Consider the following 20,210-nt stretch of genomic DNA (forward strand, 5'->3'; position numbering starts at 1 on the left):
GTTGGAGGCTAGCAGTGAATAACAGCACTTTAAGCCGTGATAGCTCTTGTGCAATGTATGAGGCACTGAGCCACACAGTCCCTCTCAACCTCACCCAGCTCTTCCCAAAGAATGTATGCACAATCAGCTCGTTATAAAGACAACAATGCATGCAGCGTCCTAGAATCATAGAATAGTTTGGATTGGAAAGGACCTTTAAAGATCATCTAGTCCAACCCCCACCTTGCAATGAGCAGGAACATCTTCATCTAGATCAGGTTGCTCAGAGCCCCGTCCAACCTGACCTTGAATGTTTTCAGGGATGGGGCGTCTCCCACCTCTCTGGGCAACCTGTGCCAGTGTTTCACCACCCTCAGCATAAAAAATGTCTTCCTTATCTCTAGTCTAAATCTTCCCTTTTTTAGTTTAAAGCCATTACGCCTTGTTGTACTGCAACAGGCCCTGCTAAAAAAGAATTGTCCCCATCTTTCTTACAAGCCCCCTTTAAGTACTTAAAGGCTGCAGTAAGGTGTCCCCAGAGCCTTCTCTTCTCCAGGCTCAACAATCCCAACTCACAGAATTATAGAATCCTAGAATCATAGAATGCGTTGTGTTGGAAGGGACGTTTAAAGGTCATCTAGTCCAACCCCCCTGCAGTAAGCAGGGACATTTTTAACTAGATCAGATTGCTCAGAGCCTCATCAAGCCTTGCCTTGAATGTCTCCAGGGACGGGGCCTCCACCACTTCTCTGGGCAACCTGTGCCAGTGTCTCACCACCCTCATTGTAAAGAACTTCTTCCTAATGTCTAATCTAAACCTACCCTGCTCTAGTTTAAAACCACTGCCTTCCCTCCTACCGCTACATACCCTTGCAAACAGCCTCTCCCCATCCTTCCTGTAGGCCCCCTTCAGCTACTGGAAGGCTGCTATAAGGTCTCCCTGGAGCCTTTTCTTCAGGCTGAACAACCCCAACTCCCTCAGCCTGCCTCATAGGAGACGTGTTCCATCCCTCTTGTCATTTTTGCAGTCCTCCTCTGGACCTGCTCCTGTGGTCCAGAGTTGGAGGCAGTACTCCATGTGGGGTCTCACCAGAGTGGAGTAGAAAGGCAGGATCACTTCCCTCAACCTGCTGGCCACGCTTCTTTTGATACAGCCCTAGATGTGGTTGGCCGCCTGGGCTGTTCTTAGGTAATAATAATACTCAGTTGTAACCTATTTAATATCAGAAATCTGTAATTTCAGTTGTGATCGCAAATTTCAGCTGAATACAAAATATTCTAAAATTGAAGAGATGCCTTCTCATCATTGTCACTACAATGACTCACTCACCAGAACAGAGGTGGTAGGCAGAAGGCAGGAACCGCTGTGGGTAGTTTTCTTTGCAGACACATATGTTTGTTAGAGAGAATGGCCTGATGTTGTTATCTGTAAAGCATCCTACACAGGCCGCGGAGATATTCAGAGTGCACACCAGACCATAATAAAACATCTTTTAAAAGTTGCCTTTTAGAAAACTAAACTCAATAAACTAAAGAAGGTAGTTGCAGGACAAGGCTTAACCATCGAATAACCATCCTGCAGCTATTGTTAGTGGGCGACTGTGCAGGGCCGCATGTTACATTCCTCATTGCTATGAGTTTCGGTCACCTGTGAATGACTGCAAACAGATCCTCAGTAGTGCGGGGTTTGTTTGGAGACACAAAGACGTCCTCAGCGTCAGCCTGCAGCTCCTCGCTCAGCGGAGACACGATGGACTCGTCACTTGGAGAAGACTCTTGAACAAGGAAAGAGGCCACACCACGAGTCAGACCCCCACCACACTTTGCAGCGGCACCGCCAACGCGAGGCACCAGCTCGGCTGACAGCTGAGGGGCCGATACTGCCATACAGGTTTTATCCTCTAATCTAAACATCATGTACATTGCATGTTGGAGCCCATAAAGGGGGCAACACTAGGGACCGAGCCCAGGATCTCCCATTTGCTGTGTGACTGTGATACACGGCTCCTCCGTACCCAGGGCTAGAACTCCTCCCTTTTCTCTTTTCATCTGGAATGCAGCACAAGGGAGGAAATAAATATCAGAGAAATACACCCTGAATGCACTGAAAAAGCGTAAAATATCTTTGGGCTGGTGGGCCAGCTAACAGATCGGGGAGCTCTGTACTTAAACCTACACACTAATTTGCACCTCCAGCCTGCTTTTTGACTCCACCACCGGTCATGTCCGAGGCTGCATGGTCGGGTATAACACAGAAAGAGTTCACAACTGACCTTTCAGTGAAGGCTCCTCTGTGCGGCCCGCCGTCTCGTCCGCCCTGCCGTCATCCGAGGCACTTTTGGTTGGGATACCTGATGCGATATCATTTTCCTGCTTGCAACTCGCTCCACCGGGTGAATACACTGCCGCTGTCTCCGCTTCGTAGCCGATATTCCCAGGCACGTGGTGGCTTACATCGGGTTGGTGCTTAAGCTGATGGCTGACGGCCGCCCCCTCGGCCTGATCTGGGCTTTCACTCGCAGGTCCAGCTTCCAGCCGCCCCTCGCCGCCTGCGGAGAGCTCTGGCTGAGCCTGCGCTCGCTGAAGGTCGTGCTCTGTTTCTGCTCCCTGGCCGGCTTTCTTCCCTTCGGCGTCACCTGTGAGGACAGCCGAGCCCTTCTGAGACCCATCCGTGGAGATGGCACTCGTCTGATTCAGAGCGCTTTCTGGCAAGCGCTCGGTGGCCAGGTGTGCTTGGTCCTTCCCGGATTTGATTTCAACCAGACCCACGCTTGCTGAAGCTACAGCTTCTCGCTCGCAGCTATTCTGCCCGCCGAAAGAAGAGCTTTTTTCTAAAGGCGGCTTTCTGGGCCCTGCTTCTACTGGGGAAGTGTCAATGTATGACATTATGGCCTCCTCCGTGGAGTACTGGCGTGGTACTGGTTTCTTAGCTAAGAGCGGCCTCATTTTGCCCGGAGAAACGTCGGTGGCCATCAGGGCGGTCTCCTGTATGCAGAGCAGGTCTGGGGCGCTGCCTTTCTGTTTCCCTCCTTCAGGCTTGTTGACTGCCCGCAGGTGGACAGACTTGAGCACGGAGGGGGTGATGGCGAGGGCAGAGGGAGGGCTGGGATGCAGGGCTTCCCCGACGGTGCTCTGCTTGCTGTGGCTGAGGGCATGCAGCTGGTGCCTGTGAGCGAAGGGCTTGCTCAAGACGTTGTGAAGAGCACTTAGGTCGAGGTGAGTAGGAGGTATAATGGGAAGTTCTAGCTCTTTGCTCACCGAGGCAGTGCCATCTTTCGGGAGCGGCTGCTGCAGCGACGACTTCCTCTCTGGTACTTTGGGCTTCCTCTTGCTCCCCCCTGGAGACAAGGGTCCCGAGAAGAAAGCAGTCGGAAAAGAAGAGGTTGGCGTCTCCGACTGGCTGGAGTACCCACTGGAGGGGGAGGCCAACCCTGCCAGCTTCTCGGGGGAGGCCAGCTTAAACTCATTATCGACGGAGGGGAGGGATGGGGTCGTGGCTCGTGACCCGGACTGGGATGTCTGGGATTCGGAGCTCTCCGGCGACTTGATGCACTCTATGACTGTAGTACCCGTAGCAGTGCTCGAATTGGACAAGGACCTGTAAGGATCACTGGATTTCAAGTCGTTCAGAAGCCAGAGGTCTGCATAGTGAGGTTGTTCAGCACCTTCATCTTTAAAGGAGGGGATATCAGCGGTGTCAAACGGAGTGTCCTTTAACCCGCCATCACCCTGGTTCGACCAGGGGAGCTCCTGCTTGGCCGGCAGGCTGGGGCCTTCCACTCGGGAAGGTGTGTTTGAAAACTCAAGGGGCAGCTTCATCTCCCTGGCGGTGTGAGAGACGTGCTGCCCGGCGCCAATCTTTGGTTCTTTCTTGTCGGGAAGGTCGGTGCTGCCCTCTGATTTCCTCAAAGACGAGCTGCGTTTTGGTGGGGCTGGCTTTGCCTTTGGTTTCTTCAGCGAGATGCTCTGCCGTCCCTGCCTCCTGTGGCTCACGCACTCCTGCCAGGCACAGTCAGCCAGGCTGGAGGCCACGCTCCCAGTCTGGCCGCCCTCGGAGCCCACGGCTGCATAGTTGCAAATATAGCTTTTATTACCCTTGAGACCACAGTCAAAGTGCATGGAGGTATAGTATCCTTCGGTATCCACAGAAAAGTGTGAGCTAGTGTCTGCCTTGTCAGAGGGGCTCTTTTCAAGGAAGCTGTCGTAGGTGGCCATGCTGGTGAAGCTGGGGCATCCCAGGCTGTCAGCCTTCGGGCGCTCCGGGCTGAAGTCCTGGCGACAGGAGGCGTCATGGTGGTGGTGCAGGTAGTTCCACTCGCTGTCACTCGTGTTGCTGTTGTTGGGGTCATCCAGTAAATCCGCCACTGTGGAGGTGAAGGAGCTTGCCCTATGGCCCCTGACCTTGTCGGCGTGGTCACCAAACTGCTCCGTGATGAAGACACTGGAGTCCTCATTGGCGTTGGGAGCGGTGTTGAGTGACAGCTCGGAGTCACAGTGTGAAGAGCCCGTCAGCGGAGGAGAGGCGGCAGGAGGAATGGTTTCGGACGTCTGGGAGGGACATGTGGAGCTGCTCCCACTCCAGTTGCCACTGGAGGACTGGTGGTCGTCTTTCTGGTCCATGTGGCTGCTGAGCAGGACTCCCGCTGTGGAGATAGAGTGAATGGGGCTCCCAAAGGTGTCCGAGTTGGATGAAATCTCGCAGCTGCCAGAATCGGCCATCCTTGACAGCCGCGACCTCCCCCTCTCGCCGATGCTGTGTTCGGGGCTGTGCAGGTGCTGAGGACAAGTTAAACCGATGGGCTGGCACTCTTGTGAACCCTGCTTGCTCAAGACCTCCTTCCCCTTTTTCGGGATCCTCTCCTGGCCGGTTAGGAAGCGCTCTGCTTCGTACCCTGCATTCTTGGTGGCAGCATCCTGATGGCCCTCGCTGGCCCGGGCACCCTCGCGAGGAAGGCTGCGCGAGCGGATGCGGTTGCTGACAGCGGCAGCGAAGACGGCATCCCCGTTGTCCGCCAGCACCAAGATGTTGCCAGCAGAGTGGGAGAGGGAGGCGACAACGCTCTGGCCCCTCTGGGCGCGGATCCGCCGCCGGGAGGGAGCAGCGATCAGGATTTCTTCCGTCTGGCACTCTGAGTCCCGGGTCCCCGACCTCCTGCTGCTGGAGCCGGAGAAGTCCGGGTTTGTGTGCACAATCACATTGCGCTCTCTCGCCACCGGCGACTCGTCTGAATCTAGGACACATGGAAAGCCGGGTGAGTGGGAGACAGCTCCACGTTTCCCGGCGCAAGACGACCCGCGGAGCAACCCAAGAAGCATTATCTGCCGTATTCTTTCTTTTCTAATCTTGCTGAGCATTGGACCAAATTTAACTTTGCTATAAAGAGTATATATAAGGCAGACCTCATCCCAGTGAGGTGGGGAAATTCTCCTAGTCCTGCAATGTGATCTCAGTTCTCCTATTTCTGCAATGCGATCTCACGCGGAGCTGATCTTGCTGCGGTAAATATTAAGATAAATATTAAGTTTTCAGGTTTTGTCACTCTATTTCAACTAGTTAAAGGCAGTTTTCAGGAGTGGCTGCTGGACAAAACACTCCCTGAGCTTCTACAAATAGTTCTATTATTTTGACTATCTGTCTGTTCAGAATTTCCATTATCTGTTTCTTTACTACCAAGAATATTTGCAAGGCAACAGGATCTTTCTTTCATAGGTTCTCTGGTTGCTTATTCCCTATGATAAACACATTCCTTCTGCTTTCCATCAGGTTTCACGGCAACCGACCGAGATACCAGAGCCATCTTCAGGTGCAGGTGAACATTAAGAAATAATGATCCTGTCAGTTTAATTTTCAGTTAATACCAATTTTACACTGGATTTGCCCTCAAAAGAGTTGCTCCTAATTTACCTGGGACAAAAACTGAGGTAAGCCGCTCAATTGTGGGCAAATATCCTTGGCAATAAAGAATGAAAGGAAGGAACTGAGGACAAGCCTGATAAATACAAGGAACGTTTAGCAAAGTTTCTCATAGGGTACCAGCAGCTGTCTCTAAGGCAGGTATCCAACTGCTCATCTGAGTGAGTTACCCGGCTGCTGTGACAGCTCATCATCACTTTGCTGACCAACATCTGTCAGTTCTTTACCTTAAGCTTCCCTCACGCAAGAAAAAACTTTCACTTAATCTAGTTACTTTTTATGCACGTAACTATGGGTTCGTAACAGAAATAAAATGAAAAGAAAAAAAAGAACTGATTAACATTTACACGATAAGAGCTGAACACGTACACCTATATTACTCGGTAAGGCCCCCGGTCCGTCAAGGCCATATGGAGTAATATAGCTTTGCTTACTTTGTAGTAAATCAAAAAAACAAACCACATCATTCCCAAACTCCACAAGCATTTGCGCTTTCAAGGTTTTGTTTCTTTGGAAGGCTGGCTACCAGCTCGTATCTCTGCAATTTAAGTTGGTTAGAAAGCTATCTACGGAAGATTTGTATTTATACTACACCTATTTCTTGTTGCACTCTTCTGGGGATGCCAGAGATGGTTTTCCTCCTCCTCAACTTTCGTCTCCGCTGTAGTACAGATTGTGAATGAACAAGAGAGCAGCGTATACTAGCCTCTCTGTCAAAACCAACTCCTGCAACCCATAAATAGGTCTCATTAGCCTTTAGAAATAGTAAACAAGTTTTCATGGCTGGAACACAGTGGAGGTATGTGAGCTTGGATTAAGCCTGTGGATAAACATAAGGGAGCCCTTATGTAGCTCTTATGTAAATTATATCACAGTATATCACAGTTTTACATCTAATTCCAGCTCCCCCTCAGCAGCCTGGTCTGCCAAAAATAACAGAAGGAGTAAAAAAAAACAAAAAAAAACCAAAAAAAAAAAAACAAGAAAAGAAAAAAAAGAAAAGAAAATCATGAAGAAAAATAGAGTTGAGAGCTCTTGGTAACAGGGCATCTTTCTTACAGCTATTTACCCATCTGTCATAGCGACGATGACAGTAACTTGTCTGCAAAGAGTAATCTGTTCAGCTATAGCCTGACTTATTTTAAGCAACTAAGCGTAAAAAAACAATTTAAGGTTATAACACCATATTGCAGTAGTTGGGTGCTTCTTAGGAGACCAATATGCCAAGGGGGCTAACATTTCAAAAGGAAGGAGACAGCTAAAATGGGGCCAAGTCCCCATGCAAGTTTAGAGAGCATTCTCGATGATGATCACACGTGGCCAAGGGTGACATAAACGGGCAGCTGCTCTGTATTTGCATGCATCAGTAAGTGGCCTGATTTTCCCAAGTGCTCAGCACATGGCAGGATGCATGGGAGCCCGCTCTGGGAATCGGGTCTTGCAGTGCATCAAGATCCTCGGTTTGGATTTAGGAGCCCAAGTTCATGGGCACACTTACTTACGACCGCGGTCAAACAGAATAAGCCGGAATTCCTCATTTTCTTTATGTTTCCAGAGCATTAGCACAGGAAATTGTCTTTCACTTTGTTTTTTACACTTTGTTGTCAAAATAAATTTAAAACGAGGCCCACCAGAGGACCAGTGCCCATCTGCACTGGCTTTTTGCACAACTGTATACCCATGCTCTCTAAAATTGACGTGGGACAGGTTGGAAAAAATGTGCCAGGTCCATAAAAACACTAACATAAGGATTGCTGGTACAGTGGTTTGTAATCTTAAGAAAAACAAACAAACTTAACCAAACAAAAGGAAAACAAAAAAAAAATCCTGATAAGAAGCTCTATTTTAATAGCGTATAATTATAGAAAACATAATTATACACAGACATACACGTACATATTACACTACATAACAATGTAAAACATTAAAAAGTAACTTTCTTGTAAAAGTTCTTCTTGAAATCTACTACAGTGAAATAGAGGCTTCAGACAGATGTCCTGTAACCACCAATGCCCCTGGAATAAGCAGAGGAAGAACTTTCTTTAATATGGAACGAAAGTGCCGTAAACTCCAACAACAGTCATTTTCAAAAAAGTGAACATTTCTCAGGGTTGGGAGAAGCTTAAAAAACAAAAACAGAGAACCGAAAGCAAACTCTTTGAAACAAAAAAAATCAATCATCAGCATCATTGCTGGTTTTCCAGCAACTGTGAGTTAGCCAAACATGCTCTGTGCGCCAGATGCACGGGGGTCATCTCCGAGAGGAAAGTGGAAGAGGGCATATCCTCCCCGTGACGCATACAAATTATTCCCATTAGTGCTAATGAGAATGATACACATAAACATCCAGAAGATTACATACCATTCTTGATCTGTAAAACTGATCAGTGGAAATTTGGTTCCAATGTATGGCAGGTGGAGTCTAGGCAAAAATGGCTATTACTGGAAAAGTTAACATTGGTCCCAGACCTAACTCTCCTCTGAACTGCATTAGGTGACATTAGCCATGTTAGAAAGCCTACACCAACAGCTAGGGCCCTATATTGAATCTAGAAAGAGCATCATTTTAACACCAGCTCTGCCTCATGGAGATGTGCCACACTATCCGTGACTTTCCAGGGGGATTCCTATCAGCAGTGCCCAACCTGCGACCTCGACCAGATGCTCCCAACCTCCAGCCCAGCAGGGTCTATGCAGGCAGCTCCCTCCCGTGGGGCCCTGGCTGGCCAGAAGCACTGTCTCAGTGGTGAGGACACCCGCTCCTGCCTGCCACCTCCCCGGGCGGGCAAGAGCTGGTGGCACGGTGCAGTGTCACCTCCGCTGCTGGGGAGGAGGACAACTGGGACCGTGTTGCTGTCACCAGGAGGATTCATGCAGCTGATGGTGGAGCTGATGGGGACTTGTCACCGTGACACTGTAGGACAGACGTGCTGCACACCCAAAAAGCCCAGAGCCCCTTGGTTGGGGGCTGAAGCTGGACTGTGGGCACGCAGCCCTCCCCAGCACCACGGTGAAACCCGCAGCCTGTCTCACAGGAAGGCTGGGCACCGCTGATAGAGACGGGAAAGAGCAATGGGATGTGAAGTGCTCTGACCTCCTCCCCCGACCCCCCCAGTTACTAGGAAAATAGAATTAAATACAAATATTTTCTCTGGGGAATGAAGGCTAACTGAAAGCTCCCTGCTTTTTTCCTGATTGTTTATATTCAATTCTATAACCGTGGAAATCAGCCCACTTTATGCTCTTACATTAATCAAAACTCAGTGCGAAATATTATTGAGGAAAACTCAGATCAACTTTATGTTTACCATAGCCCTCTGGAAGGAGAGAAAGAGAAAAAGAGAAAAACAGCCTGATTTTTGATTCTGGAAATAAGTCGTCTATCACATTTAATAAGTGAAATACCTGTTGCTTCTATAAACAAACTCTCCTTCAAATAAATCTAGTCAAATGTATCCAAATGTTATAGAAATAAAATAAAACGCTGTTACTATACCTTCAGCATAGCTGCATGTAAAGAGATGTCAGAGCGATGGTTTGCATGCTACACAGTCATGCCTCGCATGTTTAAAGCACTGCAAATAGTAGCCTACATTCTCTAGTTTCTCTTCTCCTGCTACACATGATAATCATATGATTAATTTTGGTGGCTTTCTGCATTATTTCAGTCAGCTACATTCAAAAAGTTATTTGAGGTCTTTGTAAATACAGACTGTAGGTTATATACACAACAAAAGTACATTGTTTACACAGGGAACCAGTGTTATGTTATACTGTATAACATGACTCCGAAAATATGGGCCAAATTAATCCTAGATGCGGCTTCAGTGACTTCAGCGGTCACGCATGAGGGATGAATTTAGCCCACTGTCCTCCAGAAACTACATCCTCAAGCTAGGGTCTTTGACCCCAGACTGCACAATCCTGTGACTTCAAATAAATTAAACAAAATAAGTACTTGACCTCCCTTGAACCATGCAATAAATACAAAAAGAAATAGAAGAGATTTGTACCAGTGACATTGATGGGGATAATGCAAGAAGAAATCACTTGGGCATCTTGTTTCATTTTCTCCTCTGGAGTTGGGAGAGGTAGTGCTTTACTCCAATTGGTTTGTTTATCCAGTGTAGAAGGGATATTATGTATTGGATTTTTCGGCCTCTGCCCTAACATGACATCTGTATCTTCGTCCTCTGGTGGATGGGACTGCAAATGAATACATACAAAATCAGTGTCTCCCACTCAGGCTCACAAGGGTAATTTTGAAACAAAGCAGACACACAGATCAGAAATCAATTACAGGGATGCAAAGAGGAACCGTTCTAGCTAAGTCACACGGCACGAGCTATTCTCCAGTGGAAAAATAACATCCTGCACACAGGAGAAAAATACCCCAACATACCGGAAACAAGTCAGCGTATTCACAGTGACATTTACAGGACATCTCCTCCATCAGAAGGGGCACGTCCTGCATCCATGGGTAGCCGTTGCGAGCGTGCCCTCAATTACCATCAGCATTAGACATGTAGGCCCTCATTTGCATCCGCAACCTTTTGAACACCCGAGTCCGCTGATTGCTAAGCGAGGACTGGCCCCATATAACCATTCATTTGAGGACGAGCATCAGAAGGCCCACAGTTTTAAAGACGACCCCTCCGTACTTCAGAGAACCATTTGCATTTCATTTTTACAAACTCAGACCGTGAGCAGAGCAAAGTTAGAGCCACCCAGCGGCTACGCGGTGGGAAGCGGCGGGTGTTAACAGTGCCGGGGCAGGGGGACAGTGGCCAAAGAGAAGAGTAGCCACCACCAGAAGAAATTCAAAGAGTTATTTAGAAACCATGCACATTTTTACAGCATGCTACGAGAAGTGCTAGACACGGAAGATAAAGCAACAGAGAGAAAAGTAAACTGCGTGGAAGAAACACAGATGGTTTGTTGTCTCTTGCAAGAAATAACAAATTCACCGACAACCCCCTGCCTTGCAAAGCTGCTGTAATTTCATCTAGTAAAAGAGAAATAAATTAAGTGCGTGTTCATGTCGTGCTGGCTACCAATTTGGGTTTGGGGGTCTCTTTGTTTGCAAAAAAAAAAAAGTTTTTGTTTTGTTTGGAAGGGGACAGAGGAGAGAAACACTTACCTTTTTCTGCCTAATTTCCCTCCCTTTTTCCATTAATACGTTCCTCTATAAGCCGTGACAACTCTCCGACCAGCCCAGGACGTCCGTCTGCCTCTCGTTTTTTAAAAATGAAGTGCAATCCCTTTCAGGCGTCTTTCTCTTCAGTCCTGAATTCCCAGCTGCTTAACTACCAGCCTACCCCCTCATGCCTGCTGTTTACACTTCATTTGCCGGTTTTAGTTTCGGTAGTAAACACGGCGAAGACAAAATATTGCTCCCCAGCTCCTTGGCAGGGCGTTGAGCAGGCGGGTGTTGAACGCCGCAGGATCACGCCCGGGCTGCCATTGTACTTCTGCCATTCCTCCGCCCAGGCTCCTCACAAATCCCGGGGGAATTAACCATCTCAGGCTGGCCAAACAGCATTTACGCCCCGGCCCCCAAAGCATTTAAGATCTTAACTCGGCAGCTACTATTTAAACTGTTGGAGGGCACTTACTTACCTCGCCGGCGTCGCCTCCCGCAGCACCCCCAGACCCGAGACAACGCACGCTTCCTCCTCCTCCTCCTCCCGCCCGCAGAAAACCCCCTTTTCCCACCGCAGGATTTCAGTCAAACATCACAGCCTTCTTTCTGCCTGCAGCTTTTGTGCCGATCCCCGGCAGACGTGAACAGCTCATATAAACTTCAAGCACAAAAGACTTTGTTTCCTAGGTAACTCCCCCCCCGCACACCCCCCCCCAAAAAAAGTTTGATGCATGCACACAAAAAACCCCCCAACAACCACCCCTGCACACCCACATGGACACACACGCACACACACACACGGAGGCTGCATTTGTTGCCGATTCCTCCCCTGGATGACAATGAAGCGCTGGACAAAGCGGGCAAAGTGACCCTGGCTGCCAGAGCTCCTCCTCTCCAAACAGCGGCATCACCAAACGGCCAGAGAATAAATACCCGCTGTCGTGCTGGCACTGCCCAAACAATTTCTTACCGTTCAGGGAAAAAAAAAGAAGAAAAAGGGGCAGTTTGGCAAAAACATTGCAAGAGAATGAAACGCAATCGCTAACGCTATTGAGTCTGTCCTGGTTCAGGCCTTTTAAAGGGTAAGAGCAGGCGGCCTCGTGGCCACGAGCTCCTGAAACCCATCCAAGGTGAAGAATGAAAGAAGGGGGGGCAAAAAGTCATTATTGTGTCTTACTGACATGAGAAAAACAGAAAAGCGCAGTAAAGTTAGCAAGTGAAAAGCAAGCAAGAGGAAGGGTTAGGATCTGGAGGGGAGAAGAGTGGGACAGGGCTGTTAGTTGAGGATTGCTTGTTTTTCCAGTACCTTTCTACTCCAGGGGGTCATGTGGCAACACTCAATTGGGGAGGGCGAACGGGTGCTGTTAAACTATAAATGTGAAATGTAAAAAAAAAAAAAAAAAAAAAAAAAATTAAAATTAAAACCATACACAAAACGTTTCTGGTAAAAGCACATCATTTTTGTCCGGATAAATTAGCATCAGAGGCAAAACAAGCTGAGATTTCCATCCTACTTCCAACTGATGGGTTTATTCCCCAGAAGAGAATACTTCTTTTCACAATGCAGCTCAAGGAACTGTGCCCACAGAGTAGTTTGGACCCCTGTGAAGTCTGTGCTGATTTTGCTTGCTTGGATTAGACAAAACTGCAGTGAAATTGGTTCAACCTCCTTGTACAGACATGCTTAAATTGTCCCAAGAATGTCATGTATTGATTTGGTAACTCAAACTGTGTACAGCCTGGAGCTGAAGCAGCGCGAGGTACGTATCCAATTACATTATAAATGATCTATTTCATAACGTAAGGGAATTTTTTTCGCACAAGGTACTTAAACAATAGATATAAATAATGCTGGTCCTGAGGGTGATTCATCAAATACATTGATTGCTAAGGTTTTCTGATGTTATCATTACATCTCTAAGGTTGCAATCATTGTGTCAGGGTGACAATGGCTAATTGGCTTTTTGTCACTTTTTATAAGGCTTGAAAGGACAAACAGCGATGCCCACAGTGTCCTGGGTCTTGCTGAATCCCTGCACCTCCGAAATCCTCTTCTGACAGAAACTGCTTGGTTTGTTGCACTGTCCTGTTTTAAAAACCAAGGAGTGAAGGATGACTTCTTTGGAAATAGAAAATAAAACAAAACAGGAGATAAAGAAAGCAAGCCTGTTGATCACACCGGAAAGCTCTAGCACATGTTTCTCGGTGGGGGTTATTACCTCCCCTGCATTAGTCAGCAGACCTGCCAAATAATCCTATGAACGTTTTTCCTCCCAATCACTTTCAACACCGCTGTGATGGATGAACCACAAACCTCAGTTTGAAAGACTTTGCATTATATGGTCTCCTCTCAAAAAAAGAAGCTGTGGTGATTATGGGACTGGAGCACCTCCCTTATGAGGAAAGGCTGAAAGAACTGGGACTCTTTAGCCTGGAGAAGAGAAGGTTGAGGGGGGACCTGATTAATGTTTACAAGTATCTAAAGGGTGGGTTTAAGGAGGACGGAGCCAGACTCTTTTCCATGGTTCCCAGTGACAGGACAAGGGGCAATGGGCACAAGCTAGAACATAGGAAGTTCCGTTCAAATACACAGAAAAACTTCTTTACGGTGAGGGTGACAGAGCAGTGGAACAGGCTGCCCAGGGAGGTTGTGGAGTCCCCTTCTCTGGAGATTTTCAAGACCCGCCTGGATGCATCCCTGAGGGATGTGCTTTAGGTAATCCTGCTCTAGCAGGGGAGTTGGACTAGAAGAAGAACTCTGAAGATTCCGTGATTCCGTGAGTCTCAAAAGGCCTAATTCTCTGTCTCGTCCTACTCTCTTCGTAGATAGGCTTTGCCCTGGTCCCATGTGCAGGACTAAAACCATGGGAAGCCTCCAAATGAGCTGCCAATAAGCCTTATGGAAGAGCAGAGAGGAGGGATCAAAAGAGGACTGTTCCCAGTTAATGTTTGCAGCAGGTTAGTTTCTACCCAGGTCAGTGCAAAACCAGTTGTCCCAAGCTGTGAAAAGTCCTTATCACAGGAGAGACACCTCTGTTCATGCAACAAAGGCTATGGAGATACTAAACACATGAACCAGTTCAGTCAACTCTTCAGGTACCCAAGGATGATTTCACCCTTGGTCCCCCAGCTGAGTTTCCAGTCACCTGCTCTGAGCAGGCTGACTGCAGTTAACAGGATCAGGATTTGAACTGAAATTCAACTTCCCCATGGAAGGTGTTGAAGGATCTCTGGGGAGGGTTGAGACAGGGGGAGACGAATGCTGCCGAGGTGACAAGAGTTCAGGATATGAAACTCTTTGCAATGTTCCACAAAGGCCTATGATGGTCCTAGTCAGTGCACAAGGAGAAGAGGATGGGTGGGACCTCCAACCCCAAGCCCTGAGCACAGCAACGTGCACAAGCCACTCAGGGGCAAACCTACTAGGGAAAAACAGCAGGACCTTGACTATGGCCTCAAGCAAGGCCTGGCTACCCATCTGCCTGTCCTGTTGGTACAGGGCTTTCCTGCTTCCCCTGCATGACACTCTGCCTGATGCTTCCGAGAAAATACCCGTCTAATTACACGTACCCACAGCCATCATTTGATGTGCCAAAGTCTCAGATCACTCCTTAAGCATGGCAGGACAAACTTCCTAGGTAGGTTCCTATTGTGAAGAGGTAGGACAAAAATGGAGGCGACCAGCAAAATTTCAGCTCTTGCTGTCACAGGGGTGCTCCTGAGAAAGCTGGTGCCACCTCTACCTTGCCAAGGGGTCCCAAGGTCACCTACTCCCTCTTCCCGCATGGTGCCCACCACTGGGCAGCTGGGTCATGCTGGGATATAGCAGCAGCCTCAGCATTTCGACACCTCCATGCTGGGGGAGAGAGCGAGCTGCTGCTCTTCAAATGTTCTCATTCACTCAGAAGACCAGAATATCTCTAAATGTCCTGAGTAAACACGTAATTAAGCAAGAAATTATTATGATATACCCAAGGCTGTTCTGGTCTGATGGGCAAATCTGCAGTTAGGCAGTTTTCAAAGTGAATTTCCTTTGTGTGGGTGTGCTTGGCAAGCAGCAACGGTGATAATCAATCTGTTAAATACAAAGCCAGAATACTTTAAATAGGCATTTTTCTTTAATGGGCTAAGATTGCTTTGAAACCAAACCAGTGCGTAATTGCTTGACTAGGGATTTATTCTGCAGTCACTGACAAATGCGAGCATCTTTATTTTCTGAGCTATCCCATCAACTTCAGTTGCAGAGGTGCCATTGAGCTCGTGAAACTGCTTTGCAGTAAAAATCTGGGTTGCATATGAACGTATCTGATTTCTCAGTGCTCTGTGTCTCTTCGATGGGGAAGTCTCTGGTTTCTGTGCACTATCGCAAAAAAGTCGGAGGTCCACGTCTGAACGAGTCAACAAGGCTTACCCTGCAGAGAAAGAGAAAGCGGCATTGCCGCAGGGCAATTCACCTCATCTTCCTTCAGCACCTAACTCGGGGTGAGATGAAGCACCCCTGAACACTCTCCCCACTGATTTTCGGAAGAGCCTGGTGTTACTTGCAGGTACCTAAGTCAGGACGCATGATTCACCCCCTCAGTGAATGAAAATCTTCAACACCATCAGCGCAGGGACAAAGAAGCAATTTAGCAGTCGACAACCTTGCCATCCTGGCAATTTATGGATCATTTCTTATCCCAGAGCTGGGATCAGAGGAGGAAATGAATGGGCTGATAACAGGACAAAAATGGCACTTAAGTCCCTCTTCTGTTTTCCAGCCCCCGTTGCTTTGAGATACCACTGTTGTTCACGATCTTCATGATGTAAGACTAGTGCAAGAAGCACTTGTTTAATTTGCATTAAATCATGTATCTAGCTTGCCTTACCTATAGTGATAGCATTACTGGAGATACTGGGATTTCAAAGTTAGTGCACAGGGCATATTGAACACAGTGCAATGGTGAGGGGAGAAACATAAACCCAAGAATAAAGAACGAACTGCAGCTGACAAAAAGCATAAGGGATCGATATTATTTCTGACTTCAGGCTTCTATAGCACCAGCTGGGTGAAATTTCCTTCCCAGGATAACCTTATGAATAAAAGGGGTGATATCAACCCACGCAGAGCATCAGCATCTAGCTTCAGCGTCCACAAGCTTCAGATATGATCCATTTCCAGCAGCGAACAGAAAATACATATGCAGGATGCTTTCACCCTACGTGAGCACAGAAATAACATGTAGTTATTAACAATACATCCTGACTTCGTGTTTGAAAGCAATCATTCACATACTGAAAAGGTTAACATGTAGAATAAGTGTGAACTAGCATTTAATCCCACATTCATGTGAGTCAAGTATTGAATCCTTTCCGTGGCCCTGGGTGAAACCTCCCTGTTCCCATTTCCTGCTGCTTCATTAACTCGCAGGAGTGAAGGAAAATGGTATTGATTTACATGTTGGAAAAATTAAAGGTCTGGTAAAAGGAGAAGAAATACTAATAAAAGGTTAGCAGCTTTCCAGTGTTTTCAGAGCACGGTTGACTACTTAATTAGAAATTATAATCTATATCTGTACAGCAGCTTTCTTACACAGTCAACTGATGCTGAGGAGAAAACAACAGGAGTACTTCTGGCTGTGCTATTTCTGCTGCAAAACACAGCCCTGCTCACCTGCCTGCTCCCAACGTTTGTATTTCCGTATGTTTCATTCTCCTCAAGTTTTTGTTTTATCTGCTTGTGGGTGTTTTCTTTTCTTTTGGAGCATCACAAATGTGATCTGTTAAAGTACTGACAATCCTTTAATGATTAATGCACTGCTCCAATGTTTTGACAAGATAAAGACAAAAATAAGACGTGTTTCCTGACAGAAGTCATACCACACATGGCATTCCAGCAGACAAAGGTACAGAATAATAATCCCACGATACAGGGTAGTAGGTATTAGGCTCATTGCACAAATAGTGCTATACAAGTTCATTCCGATGAATAATGCCACGTAGGTTTTATTTCTTACAGCTGCAGGCAGGGTTTGCACACAGAAAGCGCACAGCCCAACTCGTGCCTGGCACTAAACTCAGTTATTTTTTACTGAGGGGCTTTGTATGGCTTCAGCATAAAACTGTCTGAAAGTTACAGTCAGCTGTGTTTCCCTTTGCCGTACAAAGCACGCTAAGGCAGACCATAGGGAATATTTTTGAAATGGCAAGGAGATGGAATAAATTGCCTGATGCATTATTTTCTCTTCACATTCGCTCTAGCCGAGGTCTCAGGGAGAGGCAAAGCCTGGCTGGAAAACAACCTCCTGCTTCTTGACCCTTACATTTGTCCCTGCTTCTTGTCCCTTAGATTTCTGCTCAGAGTATAATTATGAACAGACACTGAACTTTGTGCAATTGTGTGAATTTCCAAATATTATTAGTTCCTTGCCCCACCTCCCTTGTTTTATTGTAACAGCTGCAGCAGGAAGGGTTTGAGAAAGTATCGCCCCGTGACACCCTGAATTTGAGCAGTGAGATTTCAGATCCTGGCTGGACGGACGTGGGGAAATCAGAGACAGAAAAAATGCAGAGAAAATGAAAGAGAATGCTGAAATGCGGTTGGAATGACACAGCATCTTCACACTCGGTGACTGGCCTCAGCAGTGCTACAGGCAGGGTTGTCATGGGAACGTATGTAAAGAATATTTCCCTCGTTTTCCCAAGTCCATACCTTCCTTGTACTCTCCTCAGATTATTTTTGGTTGTTTTGTTTTGTTTTTTTTTAATTTTTTCTTCATTGGCAAAAAAGCCTAAATGAATGATACTTATAAATATGTTTGGTTGTATAGTAGTTCTGTGTAGAAAGAGAAAGCTCGAGATTTTCAGCTTTAAAAATGAATGACTGGGATGGATAGGAAAGTAAAATCATGTCTGCAAAACCAGGAGGGGCATGGAGAAAGGGAATGAGGAAGCAGTGCTCACTGTTTCTCACCTAGAAGGGGTATGATGAAATTATGAGGCATCAGGTATGAAACAAATAAAAGATATGTTTTCATGCAGATTGTTAAAGTCATTGTCACGGGATGCTGTTGAAGCCAAAGGTGTAAATTTGCTAAAAAAATGGATTAAACAAGTCTCAAAATCAACACAAACAGGTTCCTTGGTGGCTATTACTCTGTATTTGTTCTCTGTCTCAGGACCTCTGTAACCAATTTCTGTATGAAACTGGAAGGATAAATCATGGGGTACTAACTGGCATAAATCATGCCCTGTTCTTATACTCTTTCCTGAAGGATCCCCTTCTGGCCTCTGGGCTAAGTGAACCTTTCATCAGATAAATCAGGGCAGTTCCTGTAACAAGAGTAGACTATAAAGCTAACTCCAAACTTGTCTTGCCTGGGACACAAGAGATCCTATGATACACAGTCATTTCTAGTTCTCTGCTTCTTCTCCATGAAAAAATGATCTCGTGATGGAACAGTCCAAAATGGCCCTCCAGACCCATTGACACTGGCATTAGCTGCTTTGGACTTGAATTTGTTTGGTCTTTCTTGGAATTTGTGGGACTTTGGCATCTCCCTGCCTGTAAAAATAGTCATGCTTAAAAGTGAATCTTCATCTGTTGTGGCTGATTTTCTCCAGCTTTACTATACAGTATGCGAGATCTTTGGAAACGCTCATAGCCACCCAGTAGCAATAAAACCGGCAGCCAAAATGGACCAATGTGGAATCTTTGGCTGGTCTCAGACAGAGGTGACCTGTTTTGCCGTAGCTTTCAGTAGGTAGAGTTCTCACAGGGCTCACAGTGGTAATTTGAACATTTCTCAAAATCAAGCCACTTATTTCAGTGCCTTAATGCGCGTATTTAACTTTGATGGTCAGTTTGGAAAAGTCAGATCCTGTAACTTTAAAAAAATTTCCAGCTTCTCATTGATCCCTTACCTAATTTATAAGAAACAATCCCTTTACTATTTCATAAGAAACACAGAAAGGAGCTTTTATTGTTACTTAGTATTGCTTTCACTAGCACCTTTCCAGTGCATCAGAAAGGTGGAATACACAACAGACTGCTATGTCTTGAGTAAAAATTCTTGCAGGATTTAATATCTTTAGTTCATTGACAAATAGATGCTGCAATCACCTGGAATCAGATACCAAACATTACCGACAGCCCCTGACGCAGATACGCATTTGCAGATGTCAAAAAGCTTATGCCAAAAAGGGCAAGCGAGCCAATAACAGCACTCTCGGCTTTCTCTTGTAATGATATCATTAAAGTTGTGGAGGCTGACACAATATCAATTAGTTATTCATTGTTGTAGTGTCTTGTAAAAATCTCTGATTAACCTTTTGCCAGACAGAGCATTCAACTGCAGCTTCATCTTGCCTTGTCCTCTCTTTTTGCAGTTGCCCCAAGAACAAGGAGTTCTCTCAGAAGTGGGTCAAGGCACTTTGAAGTACTCTGGCCTTGGCATATTTGCAATTACCAAAGCAGAACATTGCCAGATGCCTTGAAATCGATAGGACGACAACCTCCAAGCAGCTCTTGTTTGCTCCTCCTCGGGGGAACACTGAACCTGGTCGGCTTCCAAAAAAAGACCCAATATGGGTGGGCACAAAGCTTAGTATTTTCCTTCTTGAAAAGAAAAAGGTGGACTTGCTGATAAAGCCAAGACATCTGCATTCAGCACGACTTAATTCTGCCAACTAATACAGGACTCAGAGGGTTGCTCACTGTTTTGTGTTCCGCAGATGGAAGTAATGTCTAAAACGCACTGGTCGTTTTCCAAACACAGCAAAGATTCAGGCCTTTTGCCTGAGTATGCAACTTCAAAAGACAGGCCTTGGTCCCCATTTGATACTAACTAAGAGAGCTTCATGTTCAGGATACAATCCAAACTACTATCTGTAACTAGTTCTGATCTATAATGGGGAGGGTGACCTCTCCTCTACCTTTCAGTGACCCTACACAGCACTAGCTTTGATGATGACTTACAAAGAAGTAAGAGGTAAGCCTGTTTCTCCTTTCTGTCTTCCAACTCTTTTCTGTGCTCTCCCTTAAAATCAGGATCTCTTCTTTCAGTTGAATCACAAGGCCTGCAAATTTAACCAGTTCAAAGCCTGCAGTGACGGTGATGCTTTCCTCGAAGTTATCTGGATAAGCAGCCAAAAAAGCCAGAATAGTCAAAGTAATCGAAACCTCGTCATGCATTT

General features: G+C 46.5%; 1 protein-coding gene across 3 annotated transcripts in view; it reads right to left on the reverse strand.

Moving 5' to 3' along the window:
* The window catches only part of NHS (NHS actin remodeling regulator), a 266,848-nt gene that overhangs the window by 4,317 nt on the left and 242,321 nt on the right, over positions 1 to 20,210 (reverse strand). Inside the window, exons 4-8 of one of the 3 annotated variants that reach the window (XM_074605627.1) lie at positions 12,343 to 12,405; positions 9,907 to 10,099; positions 6,488 to 6,619; positions 2,253 to 5,210; positions 1,628 to 1,754 (exon numbers count right to left, since the gene is read on the reverse strand). In XM_074605627.1, the coding sequence (XP_074461728.1) occupies positions 1,628 to 1,754; positions 2,253 to 5,210; positions 6,488 to 6,619; positions 9,907 to 10,099; positions 12,343 to 12,405 (3,473 nt within the window). The remainder of the gene's footprint in view (positions 1 to 1,627; positions 1,755 to 2,252; positions 5,211 to 6,487; positions 6,620 to 9,906; positions 10,100 to 12,342; positions 12,406 to 20,210) is intronic. The other 2 variants (XM_074605639.1, XM_074605650.1) reach the window with 2 other exon arrangements.

This window comes from Larus michahellis, chromosome 1 (assembly GCF_964199755.1).
Source record: "Larus michahellis chromosome 1, bLarMic1.1, whole genome shotgun sequence".
Classification (NCBI taxonomy): Eukaryota; Metazoa; Chordata; class Aves; order Charadriiformes; family Laridae; genus Larus; species Larus michahellis.